Below are 19,171 nucleotides of genomic sequence, written 5' to 3' on the forward strand. Positions count from 1 at the left end.
TACCCAACTAAAAAACACATTTTATTCTGATATTTAACAAAACCAGACATATGGTATGGCATGATAATTAAAATATAAATGTTTTAAATAAAAGAAAGTAAAATATAAAATCCTAACAAGTCAATTAATTATTAAGTCCCATTAATCATCACACACAAATTGACCTCAGCATTTGACCCATCCCCTGTGGAGAGTGGTGGGCTGCAGCAGTGGCTGCATGCGCCTGGGAACAATTTGGTGGTTTTAACTGAGTATAGTTACATCTACGTTGCAATATTCAACACAGGGGAGGTGCAGCCTTGAAAGCGCCGCAACTTCATGCACTCATTTAAATTTCTAATGTATTTTTAATTTTACTTGTGGAGCTCCGTAGCGTTGGGTTGTTTACCAAAAGACGAGGAACATCTTGTGTTTGTAAAAGTACAACTCCAACCTGGCCGCAAACAATTGACTGAACGTTTCTTCTTTTGTGTGTGTTATTTGTGTTGCTTTTTAAAACTACAACAGAAAACTCCAACACTTCTCCTCGCTCCTCAGCTCTTCCTCCAGGAGTGTGCTGTTGTCGTCATGGGAGGAGTTTGCGCGGAAGCCACAAAACTTTTGCGTGGCTTCGACGCCACGCCTCTGCGCGTTTTTCTCCGAGCGTTGATTTCATACCAAAGTCATGCTTTGCATTCCTTCTTTTTCCCTGTCAGACACTGTTGTTTTTGTCCTTGAGTCACGGAACACGATTTGTGCCAAAGCTGCAGTTTAATAAGGAGAGGAGCCCGTGTTTGTAGCAACAAAGCAGGGGCGCCGTTGAGAGGTGAGTGCGCTCCCAGATAGTTTCTTTGTTGTGTGCAGCAGCAACTTTCACGCTGCCACAGCAGCTGCTGTTTCGTGTGTGCTGGAAGTTTTGGGATTTTTGACATATTTTGCATTTTCCCGGTGCGGCTTTGCTGATTCGGAGTTTCGTGTGTGTATCAGACAGCCTCTCTTGTGTTTAACTCACCGTCCGCGAAGTAACTCGTTACTTTTTTACGGTCTCTCGGACTTAGTTTGCTGTTTGTTACAGTTGTATTAGCTTCCAAGCTAGCAACTAGCATACCAGTTCGCGAACATTAGCACCTTCAACATGATCAATAAAAGGTTGGCAACGCCGTTCACAGCACTGCTACTTCTGTTTGTTAAATTTTAAAAGTTTGTAGGACATGCTATGTGGAAGTTCACATGTCAAATCCAGGCACATTTTGCCAACTCACAGCTTTTTAACCAATCGACGTGATTTAACTCCAATGCTAGCTGCTAGTTAAAAGTTCTAAAACATGTTGGGGTGAAGTCAGAACAGAAGCTGTTTTTTTCCGCCACCATGATTCCGGTTTATTAATTTACATCTGACTTAAATCATTAATCAGATCGTCTAGTATACGAAATGTTCCTCCAAACTAGTAGCACTCAGCTGAAGTTGCCATGGAAATGTGTGAAGTGCTGTGATGAAACAGAGTTTGAGTAATCATCATGTCCCTGATGCTCCCATTGGCGCAGAAGGCAACCTGTACTCTTTGCATGTGTCCTTTCAGAGTTTGCTGAGCTCATAGTTTTATTTAGCTCAATGCTTTTCTGGCTTCTCGCTGCACTAAACACCTGACCTTTTGGCCACTGGGAGCTATATTGAAGCTGGCAGGGCTACACGAGCCTTCTGAGTCCTAACATCACCACAGCTTTGCTAAAGTGTTAAATCTTAGGATCTAATGTCTGGTGTAGAGCTTCATTAGTCACTAAGTGCTAGATCATAAGGGGGGAGAACTAAGATTCTGTCACTTGATTATGTTTCTCCTGCTTAAGCGTTGTGCAGACATTTGAGATAGATTTCAGTTTGTGAGCATGGGCTACATGATTTTCAGGAGCTGTCCTCAGATTTCCCAGCCCTTTTGATGAATGATAACTCGGCCTATGACAAACTCACGATTGTGCTTTGTTCCTAGTCAGTGAAGCAGAACGAGGGTTTTTTATAATGCCATGACACAGTGAAAAGTGATAGTAAAATCAGTAAAAATGTTTCACATTTATTGAATTTAACTTATTTTCAGATTAAGGCGACTTTGTTTTCTAACTAGTCTTGCTGGGATTTAGTTGTGCTGAAATTGATCAGCCCCCCTCTCTAGTTTTCAGTATGTTGACAAACTGCCCAGACCTATAAACATGACAAAAACACTGAGGAAAGTATGTTTTTCCTGTTTAAGTCAAATACTTATATTTTAGTTATTTAATTTTATTTGAGAAGAGATGAGTTTGATATATCAATATTAGTTAAATCATAGAGATGTATGAAAGTGTTGACACGCTGACAAATCGTGATATTTCACGTTCTGATACTAAATCGATTTTTAAAAGAAATGTATCTAATTTTGTAATGGAGAACTTGCATGCAAACATTTATTGTATTTCATTTATGTAGTGCAATTCATACTCGGGCTGCTAGGAGGCATCTGTTTTTACCGTCTTCATTCTGACAGAACTACGAGATCTCACATTAACACTGGATGTGTCTTGGAAGGGTCTCGTCTGAGTTCAGTCTTACTAATTGCAAACATCATCTGGCATTTAGTATCAGAATATATCATATTGTCTCTCCTGTATTGCGATGTCTATTGTGTTGCCAGATTCTTGCCAGTACACACCCCTATTAAATCAACTTGAGTGTCTAGCTACTAGGGGTTGTACGAACTAGTCGACTAGTTGACTTCACGGCTCAGTAGTGACTTTTTATGCCTGTCATCAACTAGTCGCTGTCACGTGATAATGACTGACAAGATGCAGTCCTCGGAAAAGACAGCAGGTGATGAGCCCCTGCGCGTCTGGATCGAGGCGGAGGCGACGCGCTGTGCGGTACTGACACCGGCGGTAAAACGGACATTTAACCAAACTGTGACCTTTTCCCTCTTGCAATTTAACCTTCCCCTCACCCCCGTCCTAATCTTAACCAGTTTGCGCATGCAAAGCTCTGATCGTTGACGTGCGCTCCAGACATTGCGTCCTGAGCACCGCCAAATCAGGTGTCACCACCTCAAAAACAAATTAAACACGCGATCGTTCATGTCGGCTCATTTCCTTTCATGTTTTCTGTCTGTTATTTGTGCCTGATGCATTTCGCTGCTGCGGAGCGAGGCGCATCACCTGTTGTCCTCCGTTGACGCAACCCCAAGATTCCACTATCTCCACTCCGCTCCGCTCCGGCATGAACTCCGCAGCAAAAACGGTCCCGTTGTAGTCGGCCGGCGAGCAGCGGCACTCCGCTGTTTTTGCGGTCGGTAGATCTTTTAGAACTGTAGTTCAAAGGTAACTCATAAGGTGAATATATATGAACGCAGGTAGCAGTTTTTCTTTAGGACTGAGAGGAGATGCAGGAAGATAATAAACAGGCAGGACAGAAAAATAGTCAAATAAAAACAAGTTAGTTTTTGTACCTGGTGGTTGCAACAAACAGACACCATTGAAGGTAATCAGAAGTGAGGAACAGAAAATGAAATAATTATTTTAATGTTTAGAGCAGCAGGAAAGGCTGCAGGCACATCAGTGAGTTTGCGGCTGCTGCGCAGGGGGAGGGGGGAGAGGGCTGAAGTAGGATGCAGAAACTACCGTTGTTAAAAGAGATGTGTTAACTTAGAAAATGTGGGCGCAACTTTAATTGTCAAAAACTCCAGCGAACCTACCCACCGACCCCCCCCCCCCCCCCCCCCAACCGGCCACCGCTTTCGGCGTATGACGTCATCAACGACTAGTCGAAGTCGACTCGACTTTCATTACTTGACTGTCGACTTTAAAAAAAATAAAGTCGTGCAGGCCCTACTAGCTACCAGTGTAAACTCCGTAAAACTTTTGAGGCCATTGCTTTTCCTTGCCACCTCACCAGACCTGTCTCGTCACTATGGAAACTGCTCAGCCTAGTCAGCAGTGACTGAATCTGAAAGGGCTCAACACAGTGTGCAGTGGAAGCCCACTGCAGTATGGGGAATTTGGGTGACCACACTGATGCTCAGAGTTTTGTGGCAGGGACCATGTTTGCCACACTCTGGAAATCATTACACTCCACGCAACGTTCACATGAGACTCATATGAAACTTGAACAGTCCACAACAAAAACAACAACCTGTGTAATTTCCTTAAGTCTTACAAATCAACTTCTGGGAAGTTTAGACAGCTTTTGAGATTTCTTACCAACAAAGTTTTCTCTAAGATGACTATTGGTGTTGTCCCATTATTGATTGGTGGTAGGGCTGCAACAACGAATCGATAAATTAGATGAAAATCGATTACTAAAAGCGTTGGCAACGAATTGCGTCATCGATTCGTTGTGTTGCGCAACTCTTCCAAAAGCCCCCTCCCCTCCCGCCCGCCGTTGCGCGCAGACCGGTGGAGAGCCGGCAGGTGTTTGCAAGAGGAACATGGCAGAAGCAGCGAGACCCCAAAAAGTAAAAACTTCTAAAGTTTGGGAGCATTTTCAGTTAAATCAGGCGAAGACATACAACGTTTGTAGGTCAGACTTAGCATGGCACGGGGATACTACGGTGATGATGCAGCGTCTTAAACGCAAGCATGTCAGAATCATCAGCGAGGAATAAGAGAGCTCGGTGTCCGGGTAAGTTAAAAACTTTTCAAAAGTGATTCACCCAAGCCCCGGATTATTACACACGCTAGACATGCCCTAAGCTCGTTAAAAAAAGTCTATAAAATTGTAAGCGCGACGCTATTAGATAGGCGGGAGGGGGGGGGGGACTCGCGCCGCTGCGAACCGGTTCCGCCGTCACATTTCCGCAGAAACTGGTTGATTACACCGGGGCCAGACTACTAACATGTGGCTTTACAACCACAATGTTCTCAGAAGCAAAAACGCTTTTAAAAGGGAGGGAGGAGTCCTAACTGTTGCTGCAGGCGTGTTGTGTGAGAGTGCAGTTATATACTGGTTAATATATTTTTGGGTTCATTTGCTTTCATGTGGCCTAATGTGAGTCTATTTGGGATCATTGGAATGATCAGCAACATTTCTTGATGTGACTTTATGGCAGTTGCCCAGGGCATCATCGCAAGGAGGATGGCATTCATTTATTTTTGTTTTATTTGGTATTGTTTCAGTCATTTTTGGAAATAGTGATTAATTTTGATTAATTCACAGCCTATGTTTAATTACATTTAAAAATTAGTTGTTTGACATCCCCAATTATAATAAATGTCTACAGATGAGATCAAACAAAACAGATGAGAATTGCCCTTAAAGAGCAAGTCACCCCCAAATAAACTTTTTTTGCTGATAAACTAAATAAACGAGTGTCTAATCGTGCTGCAGACACGTGTCGTCAATAATTTGGCACTTCAGTGCATCTTAGTTAAAATTTAAATATTCTGCCTCAAACTGGCAGTGTTGTGCCATTGTCAGGTAAAAACTCTGCACTGTATTTTAATTTAAATCTGCCACCGCTATTGGCTAAGAAGTATGCTATGATGTAAACTGGTACATTATGATGTCACAATGCTGTCGTGAGCCTGAGTGTGTGTGTGTATTTGTTAGTGGCTCCGCCCTCTCGGTCTGCCAGGCAACAGCATGTGTTGCATTTTTCAAACATGAAGCGGGAGTGGAGTTAGACTCTGGTAGGGGTTGACTTGCTCTTTAAGCTGTTTAACTTGGACCAAGCATTTTAGGTCACAGATAGGTGTAGCTTAGGGTCTCTGTCTATACACCTTATAAGACAATTTAGGTGATGGCATGTTGTTTTTCTGCTATTGAACTGTTTTCTAATAATGGTGTGTTTAATAAAGTGAAGGAAGGAGAAAAATAACGTTTCCCTAGCAGTTTTTAAAAATGTCCCTATGTAATCCGATTAATCGATTAATCGTGTCGAGACCCCATCCGATTAATCGATTATCCAAATAATCGTTTGTTGCAGCCCTAATTGGTGGTATTGAATATTTGTGATTGGGTCAACCACAGAATGAATAAAGACATTGAAACTCCATAACTGAATTAACGGTATACAATGCTAGTTCCTGCCTTAAGCCGGGCGTACACTGTGCGACTTTTTCACTCGTAGCACTCACACTGTACGTCTGGTAGCAACACGTCGGCTACCAGGAGTTAACAGGAGTTAAGTGCTCGCCCCGTAATCGGAAGGTTGCTGGTTCGAGTCCCGCTCAGTCTGTCGCTGTCGTTGTGTCCTTGGGCAAGACACTTAACCCACATTCCCTGCTGGTGGTGGTCGGAGGGACTGGTGGCGCCAGTGCTCGGCAGCCTCGCCTCTGTCAGTGCGCCCCAGGGCAGCTGTGGCTACATTGTAGCTCATCCCCACCAGTGTGTGATTGTGTGTGTGAATGGGTGAATGACTGATTGTGTTGTAAAGCACCTTGGGGGGTTCTAGGACTCTAGAAGGCGCTATATCAAATACAGGCCATTTACCATTTACCATATTTTGTATATTTTAACCTGTACACACTGGCTTGACACTAAGGTCTTTTATATACTGTAGCTGATTTAAACTTTGTTTTCAAAGAATCTAGAGAGAAACTTCTTTTATTCCTTTTTTCTCTAAATTCACCAGCTGCAAAGATAAATGCAACTGATTATTGGTGCTATTTTTGTTCATACCGCTTTAATGTGGGAAAAAATCCAGATGAAAACCAGTGTTCAGGAGAATTATTGCATCATTTATTACTTATAATCTACATTGATGATCACTAATCACAAAAATGTCTAAATGTCTAAAACCAAAACAACAGTAATTATCTCATCTTTGTAACCAGGTGAGTTGTAGCTGGAACCGTCATCATTGCGTCGGAGTGGAGTTGCCGTAGCAGCCCTGACGGGGCTCAGGAGGAGAGTGGCAATGGAGATGCACTGGCAGATGGGGCAGATCGTGGTTTGGACGGCGACCCTGAAGGCGTGTGGAGTCCAGACATCGAACAAAGCTTTCAGGAAGCCCTGGCCATCTACCCTCCATGCGGCAGGCGAAAGATCATACTTTCAGATGAGGGGAAGATGTATGGTGAGGAAAACCAAATTTTTGTACTAGCCTTTACAAAGTTTCATTGGTATGACTTTGGAGCATTTGTTAAACAACTTTATATGTGAGAATTCTTGGAATAAAATAAAATGTGAACATGATATTTCCAAGTATTACAGATACACACTTCTTAAAATGCAAGGGGTAACATATGAACTGAAACACAACTTTTACCCAAAGCTCTGTCCCATGTTGTTGTGTCTCTAAATAATGATCAAAGTTTTATTATTATTTAGAAGTTTGAACTTTACGGAAGGGGATTAGGGCAACTGAAATATATATATATATATATATATATATATATATATATATATATATATATATATATATATATATATATATATATAAATAAAAGAATGAGAATTCTGATTTCTTAGAATTATTAAATTTAGAATTTTGGGATTAAAGTCAGAATTCTCTTTCTTTTATATATTTCCTTTTCAGTGGCCCTAATCCTCCTCTGTACATCTTTGTATTACATGTTGTGAAATTGAAAATGAATGAGTAGATTAATTGTTAAGTATGGGTATAAACTGATAAATAAACAAATAACTAAGTTATTAACCAGCCACATGGTCAAAAACTTAAATTTCTTTTAAGAGTTAATAATTTTTGACACTGGTTCCTTGATTCTCCAAAGACCCACCACAATCATAGATCAGGTGACTGAACTTTGAATGTTTGTTGGTTATTGGTGCTTCTTTCACAGGTCTCTAAGTTTGAACTAGATATCTGCCTGCAGGTATTCTGGGAGAGGACTATTTAGCTCTGGGGTCAGAGGGCAGACAGCAGTAAGAGGATCAAAGCTGACCTTTCAGGTCAAGTCAGGGTTAACATGTAAATAAGCTTCTTGATTGCTTTGTTTATGCTCTGATTGGTTAAAGATCTGTTTACATTTGTGTATTGGATTAACCAGAGTTGTATTGTGTGTACTTGTGTTCGTTTTAGGGCTTTTTCAAATAGCTGTGCTCTTTCTTCTCATGCAGCCTGTGTCATGCATAGGGCTGGGCGATATGGCAAAAATAGAATATTACGATTTTTCCAATATTTTATCGCGATTTCGATTTTATCACGATTTTTTATCCATGAATAGCATAACCTCAATTGCGTATTAAAGAAGAGAAACATTGAATAAACAAACATTTATTCATATGAGGGATAATCAACACAGTGCTAACACACTTATATTTTAAACACAGCAGAGATGATAAAAGCCCTGAGAGAAACAATTACAAAAATCAGTTTTTCTCATTTTTCAAGTAACTTAACATCAATTAAAATCGTAAACATATTTTAAGTGCGAACATGTCAATTGCAAACGTATTGTGCAAACATTAACTTGTTCAAAATACTATGTAGCTCCCAGTTGCTCATGTAGTGGATAGTTAAGCTCAAATACGGCTCTGATGTGCGGCTGGACCAGAGATCGCTTGTGGTAGCAAAAAACTGCGAATTCTGAATATTTTCTGCAACTCTCACTTTGCATTCAGCGTACATGCGTGGAATGGCGGTGTTCGAAAAATACTGGCGGCTGGAAAACTCGTAGCGCGGATCCAATGTTTTTATCATTTTCTTAAATCCCACTCCTACTGTTCGCACGGGACACAAATCTTTAACCAAGTGGTACGTCACTGCATCTGTCACGCTGTTCCATCGTCTGCTGTCTCTGTCGTAAGGAGTGAGTTTTGTGAGTGTTTCTGTTAGCGTTTGCTGCCTGGAAGAAGCACTAGCGCAGCCACAGGCTTTTTAGCTTTAGCTGCCAGCTGGCTCTCATTGTATTGTTTGGGATGATTTCTTTTCAAGTGATTAAACAAGTTTGTGGTGTTGCCAGACACCTTGACGCTCTCCTTGCAAACTTTGCAAATGACGTTTCGCTGCTCTTTGTCATCTGGTGAAAAACCAAACCAGTTCCATATAATGGACGAGGCGTTCCTCTTCGGAACGAAAACCTCGTTGTCGCTCACAGCCGCGGCCGAAGCCATGTTTGTTCACACACAGGTAAAAACAAGTGGGGCACTAATATATTACTATGACTCACTCTGATTGTTTAAGGGTCAAACAAAGGCGTGTCATTCGCCTGGGGTAAGTTCCCTTTTCATTCAGAGGTGGAAATTCAACAGCAGAGCTGTGAATCGTGATAAAAAGGTCTCTCAAAAATGACAGACCGTCAGATGTGTAGATCGTAAAACGGTCTAAACTCGTCATATCGCCCAGCTCTAGTCATGCATTAGCGTTTGTTTCAGGGTGTGCAGTGAGGGGAAACCGATCACGTTAATGACAGAAAGAGAAACTTTGTTTCAGCGTTGCAGTATTATCTCCTTTTGTGGAAGTGCTAACTAACTGGGTTGACCTCCCACATTTCTAGTTTGGTAAACAGCAGTATTCCCACTGGTGCACACAATCACATGTAAAAGCTGAACTGACCAGGAATAATACACCCCTGCTCATATTACCTAAAAGTTTCACATTTTTCTCCCATCTCAAAGGACATGTCTCTCACTCACTGCAAAATAAAGTCTTTATTAAAAAAAATACTAAAGGTGCACTTATACAATTTTTTTGGCCGATATTACTATCACTTTTATGGCCAATAACCGATATTTTCCAATACTGATATGAATTTTTCAATACCGATGTGAATTTACACGCTGACACTTAGCTAATTTTGTATAAATTATGCAACCTGCATTTTTGATTGTTTGGCTTTATTTCTATTAAGTGCAATTTGCAGTATACACACACACCACACACATTTATGCTTCTGAGATGATTACCATCACTGGCACATGACTAAAAAATTACACATCATCACCCCCTCACCCTCTGAAAGAGATGCACAAACGGAAACACGATTGAGTAAATATCAGTTGTTAATATCTGCCCAGTTTTTCTTATTAGACCGATACCGATATGTAAAAATATGACTGATGTCAGCTGAAACTAATACTGATGCCGATATATTGTGCATACATACAAAATACAGCTATTTATTGTTTATTTATTTATTTACTTTTATATGTTTGTTGTATTATTACAAATCATTTGGTGTTTTTTGTCCTCTAATGAGCAGAACCGGTTTTATTTGACTTATCCAATTTCTTCGTGTCAGTCATGAACGAAACAGATCTCAGAGCTCGTTGATGTGACCGATAGGAGCCAGCTCCCTCTTAGAGGAGTCAAATGTTAGTGACGCAGAGTGGCAGACTGTACCCACAGGCCCTGGAGCTGTTAAAAAATGCCAAAATGTGCGTATGTGCGCACATGCACGCCACGCACACATGTGCAGCTGGCATCTGATTGTCGTAAGACCAGGGGACAGAGAGGAGGAGGTGGTGCAGAGCAGTGCACCTCTGTTGCTGTGAAAGTGGGGATAGGGGTGGCATGCACAAAATACCTGGGAGACTATTACATTAACTGATGAGACCTGAAAATATTGGGAGAAAAATCTGTAAAAGAGGAGAAAAGATAACCAAACGGCTACAGAAAGATGAGGCAATGAGTAAAAACAGGACAGGCACCACTGACACATTTTAACTACAGTGACAATTTTAAAGCAGAATGTGGAATATGCAAATGGCAAATATATCCAAGAGGCTCTAATGGTTCAAAGGGTTTACATGCAGAGTTTTTTTTTTGTCATCTAAAATGTGTTTTTGTAGCACTCTGCTTCAAGTTGAATAAAATAAGTTATTTAAATAATAAAACATTTGATATTTTTAGATAGTAATTCAGATTACACACAGTTTTATATGATTTCTGCTGATTAATTCATTTAGGAAACAATAATGGAGGAGCCATTTGAGAGTCAAAGGAGCCGGTTCAATTTAGTGAGCTGAGCCATAAGAACCGGTTCTCTTAGAAGAGTTCGATCCCTCCCACTATTGCGCGTAGCCACAGATTTACTGTGTTGAGCACATGTCCACCTGCTGTCCATCAAAGCCATCTACATTCCAGGCGTCCTGAACGTGGCAGCAGACATCCTGTCAAGAGGAGGACCCCGCGACTCCGACTGGCGTCTGCATCCCGCAATGATATCACATATCTGGATCAGGTTCGGGGAGCCATCTGTGGATCTGTTCGTGGCTCACGGAAACGCACAGTGTAGCCTGTGATTTTCCCTGAGACCACGGGACGGACCCCCGCACGGAGCGGACGCCTTCTCATACCAGCCCTGGCCTCAGACGCTCCTGTATGCGTTTCCGCCAGTCCCACTGATTCCCCGACTCCTGTACCGAGTTTGGTCGGAACAGTTCTCTGTGATTCTGGTCACTCCCAGACGCTTGTCCGTGTCATGGTTTCCAGACCTACAAGCGCTGGTGTCCGGCTCCCCGTGGAGGCTCCCATGGAGGAAGGACGCCCTCCTCCAGGCGGGAGGAATAATCAAACATCCTCCAGAAATAGGCCAATGGCTGTGGGTCTGGCCGCTGAGCGGTCACGCTTAGAGGCTTCTAGGCTGCCGCGTGATGTGGTCAACACGATTCAGAGTGCGCACGTGCCCTCTACCATTGCATTTATGCTGCTAAATGGGCAGCTTTGCAAAAATGGTGCACAGAGCAGAATGTTCAAGCACTCTCCTACCAGCTGACGGATGTCCTATCATTTCTGCAGATACTGTTGGACAGGGGCCTCGCATTTAGCACTATTAAAACATATGCTGCAGCTATCTCATCCTGTCACCAAGGTTTTGGAGATTGATCTGTTTTCAATCATCCCCTCACAAAACGTTTTCTAAAAGGTGTCAGAAGGAACAGACCTGTGTCCCGCCCGCTATTTCCCCAGTGGGACCTAACGGTGGTTCTGCACGGCTTATCTGAAGCCCCTTTTGAGCCCTTGGACCAGGTCTCACTCAAGTTCCTGTCACTCAAAACTGCTGTGCTTCTGGCACTGGCATCAGTCAAGAGAGTGAGCGACCTAACCGCCCTCAGTGGCTCCTGCCTGCCTCAGAATCAGGGAAGATGGCGGGTCTGCTATTTTATGCCCCGACCCAGCCTTTGTGCCCAAAAACATTTATACTTCCTTCAAATCCAGGTCACTTTCATTGGCTGGACTTTTTCCTCCTCCCCATAATTTTGATGAGGGGGCGGCTTCCCACCTTCTCTGCCCGGTGTGCACGCTCGCACGATATGTGTCTCACACTTCAGGGATTCGTCGCTCACAGAGCCTCTTTGTACACTACAGAGACTCTTCCTTTGGGCAAGTGCTGTCGACCCAGCATCTTTCACACTGGCTATGTGACGCTGTTTCACTCGCTTACACATCATCAGGGCGGGGTCCTCCTGAGACACTCAGGGCTCACTCAGCCAGAGGTATTTCCTCTTCTGTGGTGCTCCACAGTGGTGTGTCAATGGAAGACATTTGCCTAGCTGCTTCATGGGCTTCCCCATGTTCCTTTACTCATGTAGCCCTGGCTATATAAAAAGGTCAGTTATTTAAATAGTTAATTTGTATTCATGGTTAATTGCAAATGTTTAATGTGTTCAAGAATGTTTACAAATGCCTGTAAGGTATGTGATGTGTGTCAGTTAATGCACAGTTTTTGTATTTTGAGGTTTATGCCATTATTTGTGATATGGTATTGATATGTACTACAATTCCAGTGAACCCTGAAGTAGTCTCAGATAGAGGGGCGGGAGTAAGGGGGGAGCCGGGTGCACTCGGCAAGAAGCGAGAGAGAGACGAGAGCTGAACAGTGTGGAGTGAACGCAGAGTTCATAGAAGGGCGACAGAAGTATTTTCGTGTTGACGGATGTTAACTGGAGTGGAAACTGTTGTACCCTACTGTGAGCGGAGTTGTGTGATACTGTGAGGAAGAGACGGACATCTTGCTGGCGTGTCGGAGAGGTCCCCTTTGCTGGTGTGCTGAAGTTATGTGTTCACCTGGGAGCACGCGGAGACGACGACTGAGTGCTGCTGCCGCAGCCTGCTGGTAGCCTTGACTCAGCTTTCCCCGGCTGTCCCCTTAAACTGCCAGGAGGTGTGAGTACTGTGTGCACGTTTTTTTTTACTGCTTGGTAACAAGTGAAGCGACCATATTGTTTTAGGTCCCAACGCACCCGAGCCACGACCCAGGCCTGCAACGAGGGGTGGGCTAAGACTGTAGTATTTGAGGTGTGTGTGTGTTGGTGAGAGTGCGTGTGGGCCCATAATATTATTCGATTACTTTGTTTATATTGAAGTAGATACCATACTATTGTTCAACAAACTTAATTGATTTTTCTTATTTTTTGTTGCCGTGTTAATTGTTCACTAAAGTGGAGTTAACTTTTAATTGACCTGCTTGTGTGTGATTTCTTTGTCCTATATAGTGTGGTTTTATTGCATATTTTATACCATAAGCATCATAAAGGGAGTATCGATAGGAAAGTAACAACAGGAACCCAGAGCCCCTCTCAATAGAAGTGGGACGGGTGTTACACAAATTGGAGGCACCGCTGGGATACTTCCGTGCTTAACTTTTCTAGTTTGTTCTTTAGAGGGATATTTTGTCTACAGATTTGCACAGCTTAGCACACCAGTATTAAGATTTGTAGGATGACTGCTCAAAAAGAGTCTCAATTTGCACCTGAGCTTAGTAGCTGGTGCAGTAAAGCAGGTATAGACCCAAACAGGGCTTTTGTACTGCATGATGTTCCTACTGACTTTGACTTATCAGACATTGAAGAGACCGCTCAGTCAGTAAAAGCTTTTGGGAGAGTAAAAGTAAGAGATAGACTAACAGACACCCAGACAGGTGATAACCTTGTGCTGTGTGAATGCCGCCAGGATATACAGCCAGACCGCATACCACCACATGTGCAGCCATTGAACGGAGGTCCTGTCTGGAAAATTTTTCTCCTCACTGAATCTGTGAGGTCAGCTGATGACTTCTCAGCCAAGCTTAAGAAACTAATGGTAGAAGAAGGTAAAACCATTGATGATGTTACTGCATTGTTGTCTATTACAACCCCACAGGAAAACTCCCCTGAAGCCATCATTCGGGCAGTCGGAGACTTGTTAGCGAAAACTATGCGACCTACCAGTGAGAATACTGCATCTCGACGTCTGCGGACATTTTCTGGCCACTCTCCGACGCCAGCAGGTGAAGAGAGCCTTGATAGCTGGGTTGAGCAGGCTCGCCTGATGATTGAAGAGTGCGACTGCTCTGAGCGAGAGAAGCGAAGGAGAGTAATTGAGAGCCTAAAGGGACCAGCGTTGGAAATCATCCAAGCTGTACGGCGAGATAATCCTGATGCCAGCCCGGAGAGCTATGTAGAGGCTCTAGAAAGTGCATTTGGATCCCTGGAGACTGGCGAAGACTTGTACGTCGCCTTCAGGAGCCTGGGTCAACTGCGAGGTGAAAAGCTGTCAGACTTTCTGAGAAGATTGGAACACTCTTTGACCAAAGTAGTACAGCGAGGGGGTCTGCCTAGCCATCGAGTCGACCGTGCCCGTATTGACCAGCTTATACGGGGTGCAACTGAGTCAGAGATGATGTTACTGCAGCTAAGACTCAGAGAGAGGAAAGAGGAACCACCTACTTTCCTGAGGCTGCTCAGTGAGATTCGAGAAGAAGAAGACCATGCAAGGGTGAGGTATGAGTCAAACACCACAGTTAGACAAGTGAATGTTGGCAAAGAGACCAAAGGCAAATTAACCGAGGTTCAAGAGCTCAAGGCCGAGATCAAAGAGTTACGCTGTGAGATTAAAGAGTTAACAAGCAAGCGCTCAGATGACGAGCTAATGTCGAAACAAACCAAGAAAGTTGCTCAGGCTGGGGCGGAGAATGAAGTCCAGCAGTTAAAGCAACAAGTTGAACAGTTACAACACCAGCTGACTGTTATGGCAGTGGCACAGGGTTCAACCCAAATGGACTCAACAAAGACAGAGGGGAGAGCCAAACGAAGCAAAGTAAACAGACCATATGCTGCCAATGATTCAGAAAGCTACTTTTGTTACCGGTGTGGGGAGAACGGCCATATTGCCACCCGCTGCATGGCGCCTGAAAACACTGCCAAAGTAATCCAGAGGCTACTCGGAGCCCTCCGTAGGAGCAGAGAGGAAAAAGGGGCTACAGGTGGCGCTTCCGAGCCCACACAGGTCGGTTCCATCAGGAAAAGTTCCGTGCACACATCCTCACAGTGTGGACTCCCAGATGGATTGGATGGTCCATCCATGATGACCGAGGTGACCATAGAGGGACAACCATGTAGAGCTCTCCTTGACAGCGGCTCTCGAGTCACCATTATATTTGAGGGCTGGTATTCCCGTTTCATCCCCAATGTGCCCATTCTTCCTTTAAAAGATCTCGCCATATGGGGACTGAGTGATTCCAACTACCCATACAAGGGGTATGTTGCAGTTGAGGTGGGTTTCCCTCCAACTCAAAGGAAGCTGTAGAAACAGTCACAGTCTTGGCTTTGGTGTGTCCAGACCCAAAGAGCCCAGACCCTGTTCCTGTCATCATTGGCACTAACTCCCAGAAACTGCATTCTCTGCTGAGAGATTGTGAAGAGGTAGGAGGAAAAGATGAGGTCCGCTCACTGAGGATAAATACGCTCTCCTCAGAACAGCCCTCATCACTTATCACCAAACAAACAGGCGTGGTGGGTCATGTGAAGTGGCAGGGTCCCGGGCCTATCACTATCCCTCCTCGTGCAGTGCAGTATGCAGTGTGCAAAGTGGAACAACAGCAGCCATTAGACAAAAGTATTCTAATGGTAGAGGTAGGTGAATCCACAAACCTCCCAGCTGGCGTGCTGGTTCCATCTGTGGTACTACCTTCTTCTGAGATGGATACTAACAGTTTCACAATTCTGCTAAGAAATGAGACCCAAAGAGAAACTATTGTCCCCACCGGTACAGTGCTAGCTCAGGTGTACTTGGTGGACACTGTCACTGAGTTAACAAAGACCTCTGCCCAAGAAAGGTCCATTGATCCTGAATTGTTTGACTTTGGAGATTCTCCTATCCCTGAACAGTGGAGAGCCAGGTTAGCAGCAAAGTTAGCAAAAAGAGCAGATGTCTTTTCCCTGGAGGAGTGGGATGTTGGCTTAGCCAAAGGTGTCACTCATCACATAAGGCTGAGAGACCCGCGGCCATTCAGGGAGAGATCTCGCAGAATTGCACCTGCTGACATTGAAGATGTCCGACGCCATCTACAAGAGCTGCTGGCAGCCGGCATAATCAAAGAGTCACGCAGTCCGTATGCTTCCCCGATTGTCATAGTCCGGAAGAAGAATGGCAAGGTGCGGATGTGTATTGATTACCGTCTACTGAATTCCAGAACCATCCCAGACCAGTACACTATGCCCCGCATAGATGATGCACTGGATTGCCTGACAGGAAGCAAGTGGTTTTCTGTACTGGACCTGAGAAGTGGCTATTACCAAGTGGAGATGTCTGAGGCTGATAAAGAGAAAACAGCTTTTATCTGTCCTCTTGGGTTTTTCCAGTTTGAGAGGATGCCTCAAGGCATTACTGGCGCACCCGCAACCTTCCAAAGGTTAATGGAGAGAGCAGTTGGAGACATGAATCTGATTCAAGTCCTTGTGTATCTGGATGACCTTATTGTGTTTGGCAGGACACTGGAGGAGCATGACGAACGGCTACTTAAAGTCCTGGACCGACTGAAGGAATGTGGTCTCAAAGTCTCCATTGACAAGTGTCAATTTTGCCAACCCCAGGTGAAGTTCTTGGGACACATTGTCTCTGCCTCAGGAGTTGCCACTGATCCTGAGAAAGTGAGTGCGGTGACCCACTGGAAGAAACCCATTGATCTGAAATCCCTAAGATCTTTTCTTGGATTTTGTGGATACTATCGGCGGTTCATCCAAAACTACTCCGCCATAGTCCGCCCTTTGACAGAACTGACCAAAGGATATCCTCCTGCCCAGGGTAGCAAAAGGGGTGTCGCTAAAGGAAAGCAAAATAGCTACTTTCGAGTTGCCGAGCCGTTTGGTGATCGGTGGACCCCAGCTTGTGATGACGCCTTTCAGAGCATTGTTTACAAGCTCACACATGCTCCAGTTTTGGCATTTGCTGATCCAACCAGACCATACATTCTACATGTTGATGCCAGTTTGGATGGGATAGGAGCAGTCCTGAACCAAGAGTACCCAGAAGGGCTCCGCCCGGTAGCGTTTGCCAGCCGCAAGTTGAGTCATGCAGAACGGAACTACCCAGTTCACCAACTGGAGTTTTTGGCTCTGAAATGGGCAGTAGTGGAGAAGTTCCATGACTACTTTTATGGGGCTAAGTTCACAGTGAGAACTGATAATAACCCACTCACCTACGTCCTGACCACTGCCAGGTTGAACGCGACAGGTCATCGGTGGCTAGCAGCACTTTCCACCTATGATTTCAACATTCAATATAAGCCCGGCCGTGAAAACGTGGATGCCGATTCACTGTCCAGGAGTCCGCAGGACACCACAGGTGGATGGGTGGATATCCCACCTCCTGGAGTAAAAGCTGTGTGTCATCGGATCACTACCAATGGGTTTCAAGAACAAACCACCAGATTTGTTGACCAGCTGGGTGTTGCGCCAGACGCCATTCCAGCTTTATATGCAAACTTCACACAAATAGAAGTGAGCCCGCTGGAACAGCTAAGCCTGAAAGAACTGTCAGAAGCCCAAGACTCTGATCCCGTTGTAGGTGTGGTGAAATTTCAAGTTGAGAGAAACCAAAGCGTTTCAGCTCCTACACATGCGAACCCAGATGTTGTGTTGCTCATGCGAGAAAGATCCAAGTTAAAGGTTAAGCGTGGCCTTCTCTACAGAGTCACCACAAGACCCTCTGGTCGAGAAGTAAGTCAGATCGTCATGCCCGCTAAGTATCGGCCAATGATACTAAAGTCAGTACATGATGATGCTGGTCACCTGGGCACAGAACGAACTACAGAGCTCATTAAAGACCGGTTTTACTGGCCCAGAGTTGCATCTGAAGTTGCAACATACATACAGAACTGTGGAAGGTGTGTAGCTAGGAAGTCCATCCCACAGAAAGCTGCCCCTTTACAGCACATCACCAGTAATGGCCCTCTAGACCTGGTCTGCATAGACTTTCTTTCTATTGAGCCTGACTCTAAAGGTATAGCTAATGTGCTGGTGGTCACTGATCATTACACCAGGTATGCTCAAGCTTTTCCCACAAAAGATCAGAAGGCTCTGACTGTTGCCAAAGTCCTTTTTGAAAAGTTCTTTGTGCATTATGGATTGCCTGCTCGCATTCACTCGGACCAGGGAAGAGATTTTGAGAGCAAGCTCATTAAGGAGCTATTGACCCTGCTGGGCATTCGTAAGTCCAGAACGTCGCCCTACCATCCTCAGGGTGACCCGCAGCCTGAGCGTTTCAATCGTACTTTACTGGCAATGTTGGGCACCCTGGATCCAGCTAAAAAGCCAAAGTGGAGCCAGCATATAAGCCAGCTAGTACATGCTTACAACAGCACTAGAAATGATGCCACAGGATACTCGCCCTACTTCCTCATGTTTGGAAGGGAGGCGCGACTACCCATTGACCTGTGTTTTGGTGTGGGGTCAGATGAAGAAAATGACTTAAAGCACCACCAGTATGTGGTTAACATGAGAAAAGAACTTCAACAAGCTTACCAGCTAGCCGCTGATGCAGCTTCCAGGAACCATGAACGAAACAAGAGACTGTATGATGCGAGGGTTCGGAATCAGACACTTGAAGAAGGTGATCGCGTGCTGGTTCGGAATCTGGGCCTCACAGGAAAGCACAAGCTAAAAGACAGGTGGAACTCACTACCTTACATAGTGATGGCCAAGTTACCCAATCTCCCGGTGTATCGTGTAAAACCAGAGAGAGGAACTGGTATAGTAAGGACCATGCATAGGGATCACCTGCTGCCCATTGGTTACATGGTCAGGATGTCTGCTCCATCAGAAAAGACAGTGCGACCAGAGAGACCAAGGACCAGGGCACAGCAAGTGAGTTGTGAAAATGAAAGTCAGACACAAGATTTGTTGCATCTGAGTGAAGATGATTCGTCCTCAGAGTCTGAAGAACAGTGTGTCTACTATGAACCTCCTTTAGCCTTTCATGACCGTGTTGAACCTCAAAATGAGGAGACTAAGCAAAAGGAGGTTGTGAGCCTTCCTGAACAGATGGAAAGTGATCTTCCCAGTGTTCATGAA

The 19,171-nt window shown here is 44.4% G+C and overlaps 2 protein-coding genes across 4 annotated transcripts in view; both read left to right on the forward strand.

Annotated features, from left to right (window-relative positions):
• Nucleotides 1–316: 316 nt before the first annotated feature.
• The window catches only part of tead3a (TEA domain family member 3 a), a 30,141-nt gene continuing 11,286 nt past the window's right edge, over nucleotides 317–19,171 (forward strand). For all 3 annotated transcript variants that reach the window (XM_054745952.2, XM_054745955.2, XM_054745956.2), the window contains exons 1-2: nucleotides 317–805; nucleotides 6,772–7,013. In XM_054745952.2, the coding sequence (XP_054601927.2) occupies nucleotides 7,007–7,013 (7 nt within the window). In that variant the 5' untranslated portion in view covers nucleotides 317–805; nucleotides 6,772–7,006. The remainder of the gene's footprint in view (nucleotides 806–6,771; nucleotides 7,014–19,171) is intronic.
• Nucleotides 7,438–15,407, forward strand: LOC139063273 (paraneoplastic antigen Ma2-like). Its single transcript, XM_070544608.1, has one exon. The coding sequence runs from the start codon at nucleotides 13,563–13,565 to the stop codon at nucleotides 15,405–15,407; it is 1,845 nt and encodes a 614-aa protein (XP_070400709.1). The 5' UTR covers nucleotides 7,438–13,562.

This window comes from Nothobranchius furzeri, chromosome 15 (assembly GCF_043380555.1).
Source record: "Nothobranchius furzeri strain GRZ-AD chromosome 15, NfurGRZ-RIMD1, whole genome shotgun sequence".
NCBI lineage: Eukaryota > Metazoa > Chordata > Actinopteri > Cyprinodontiformes > Nothobranchiidae > Nothobranchius > Nothobranchius furzeri.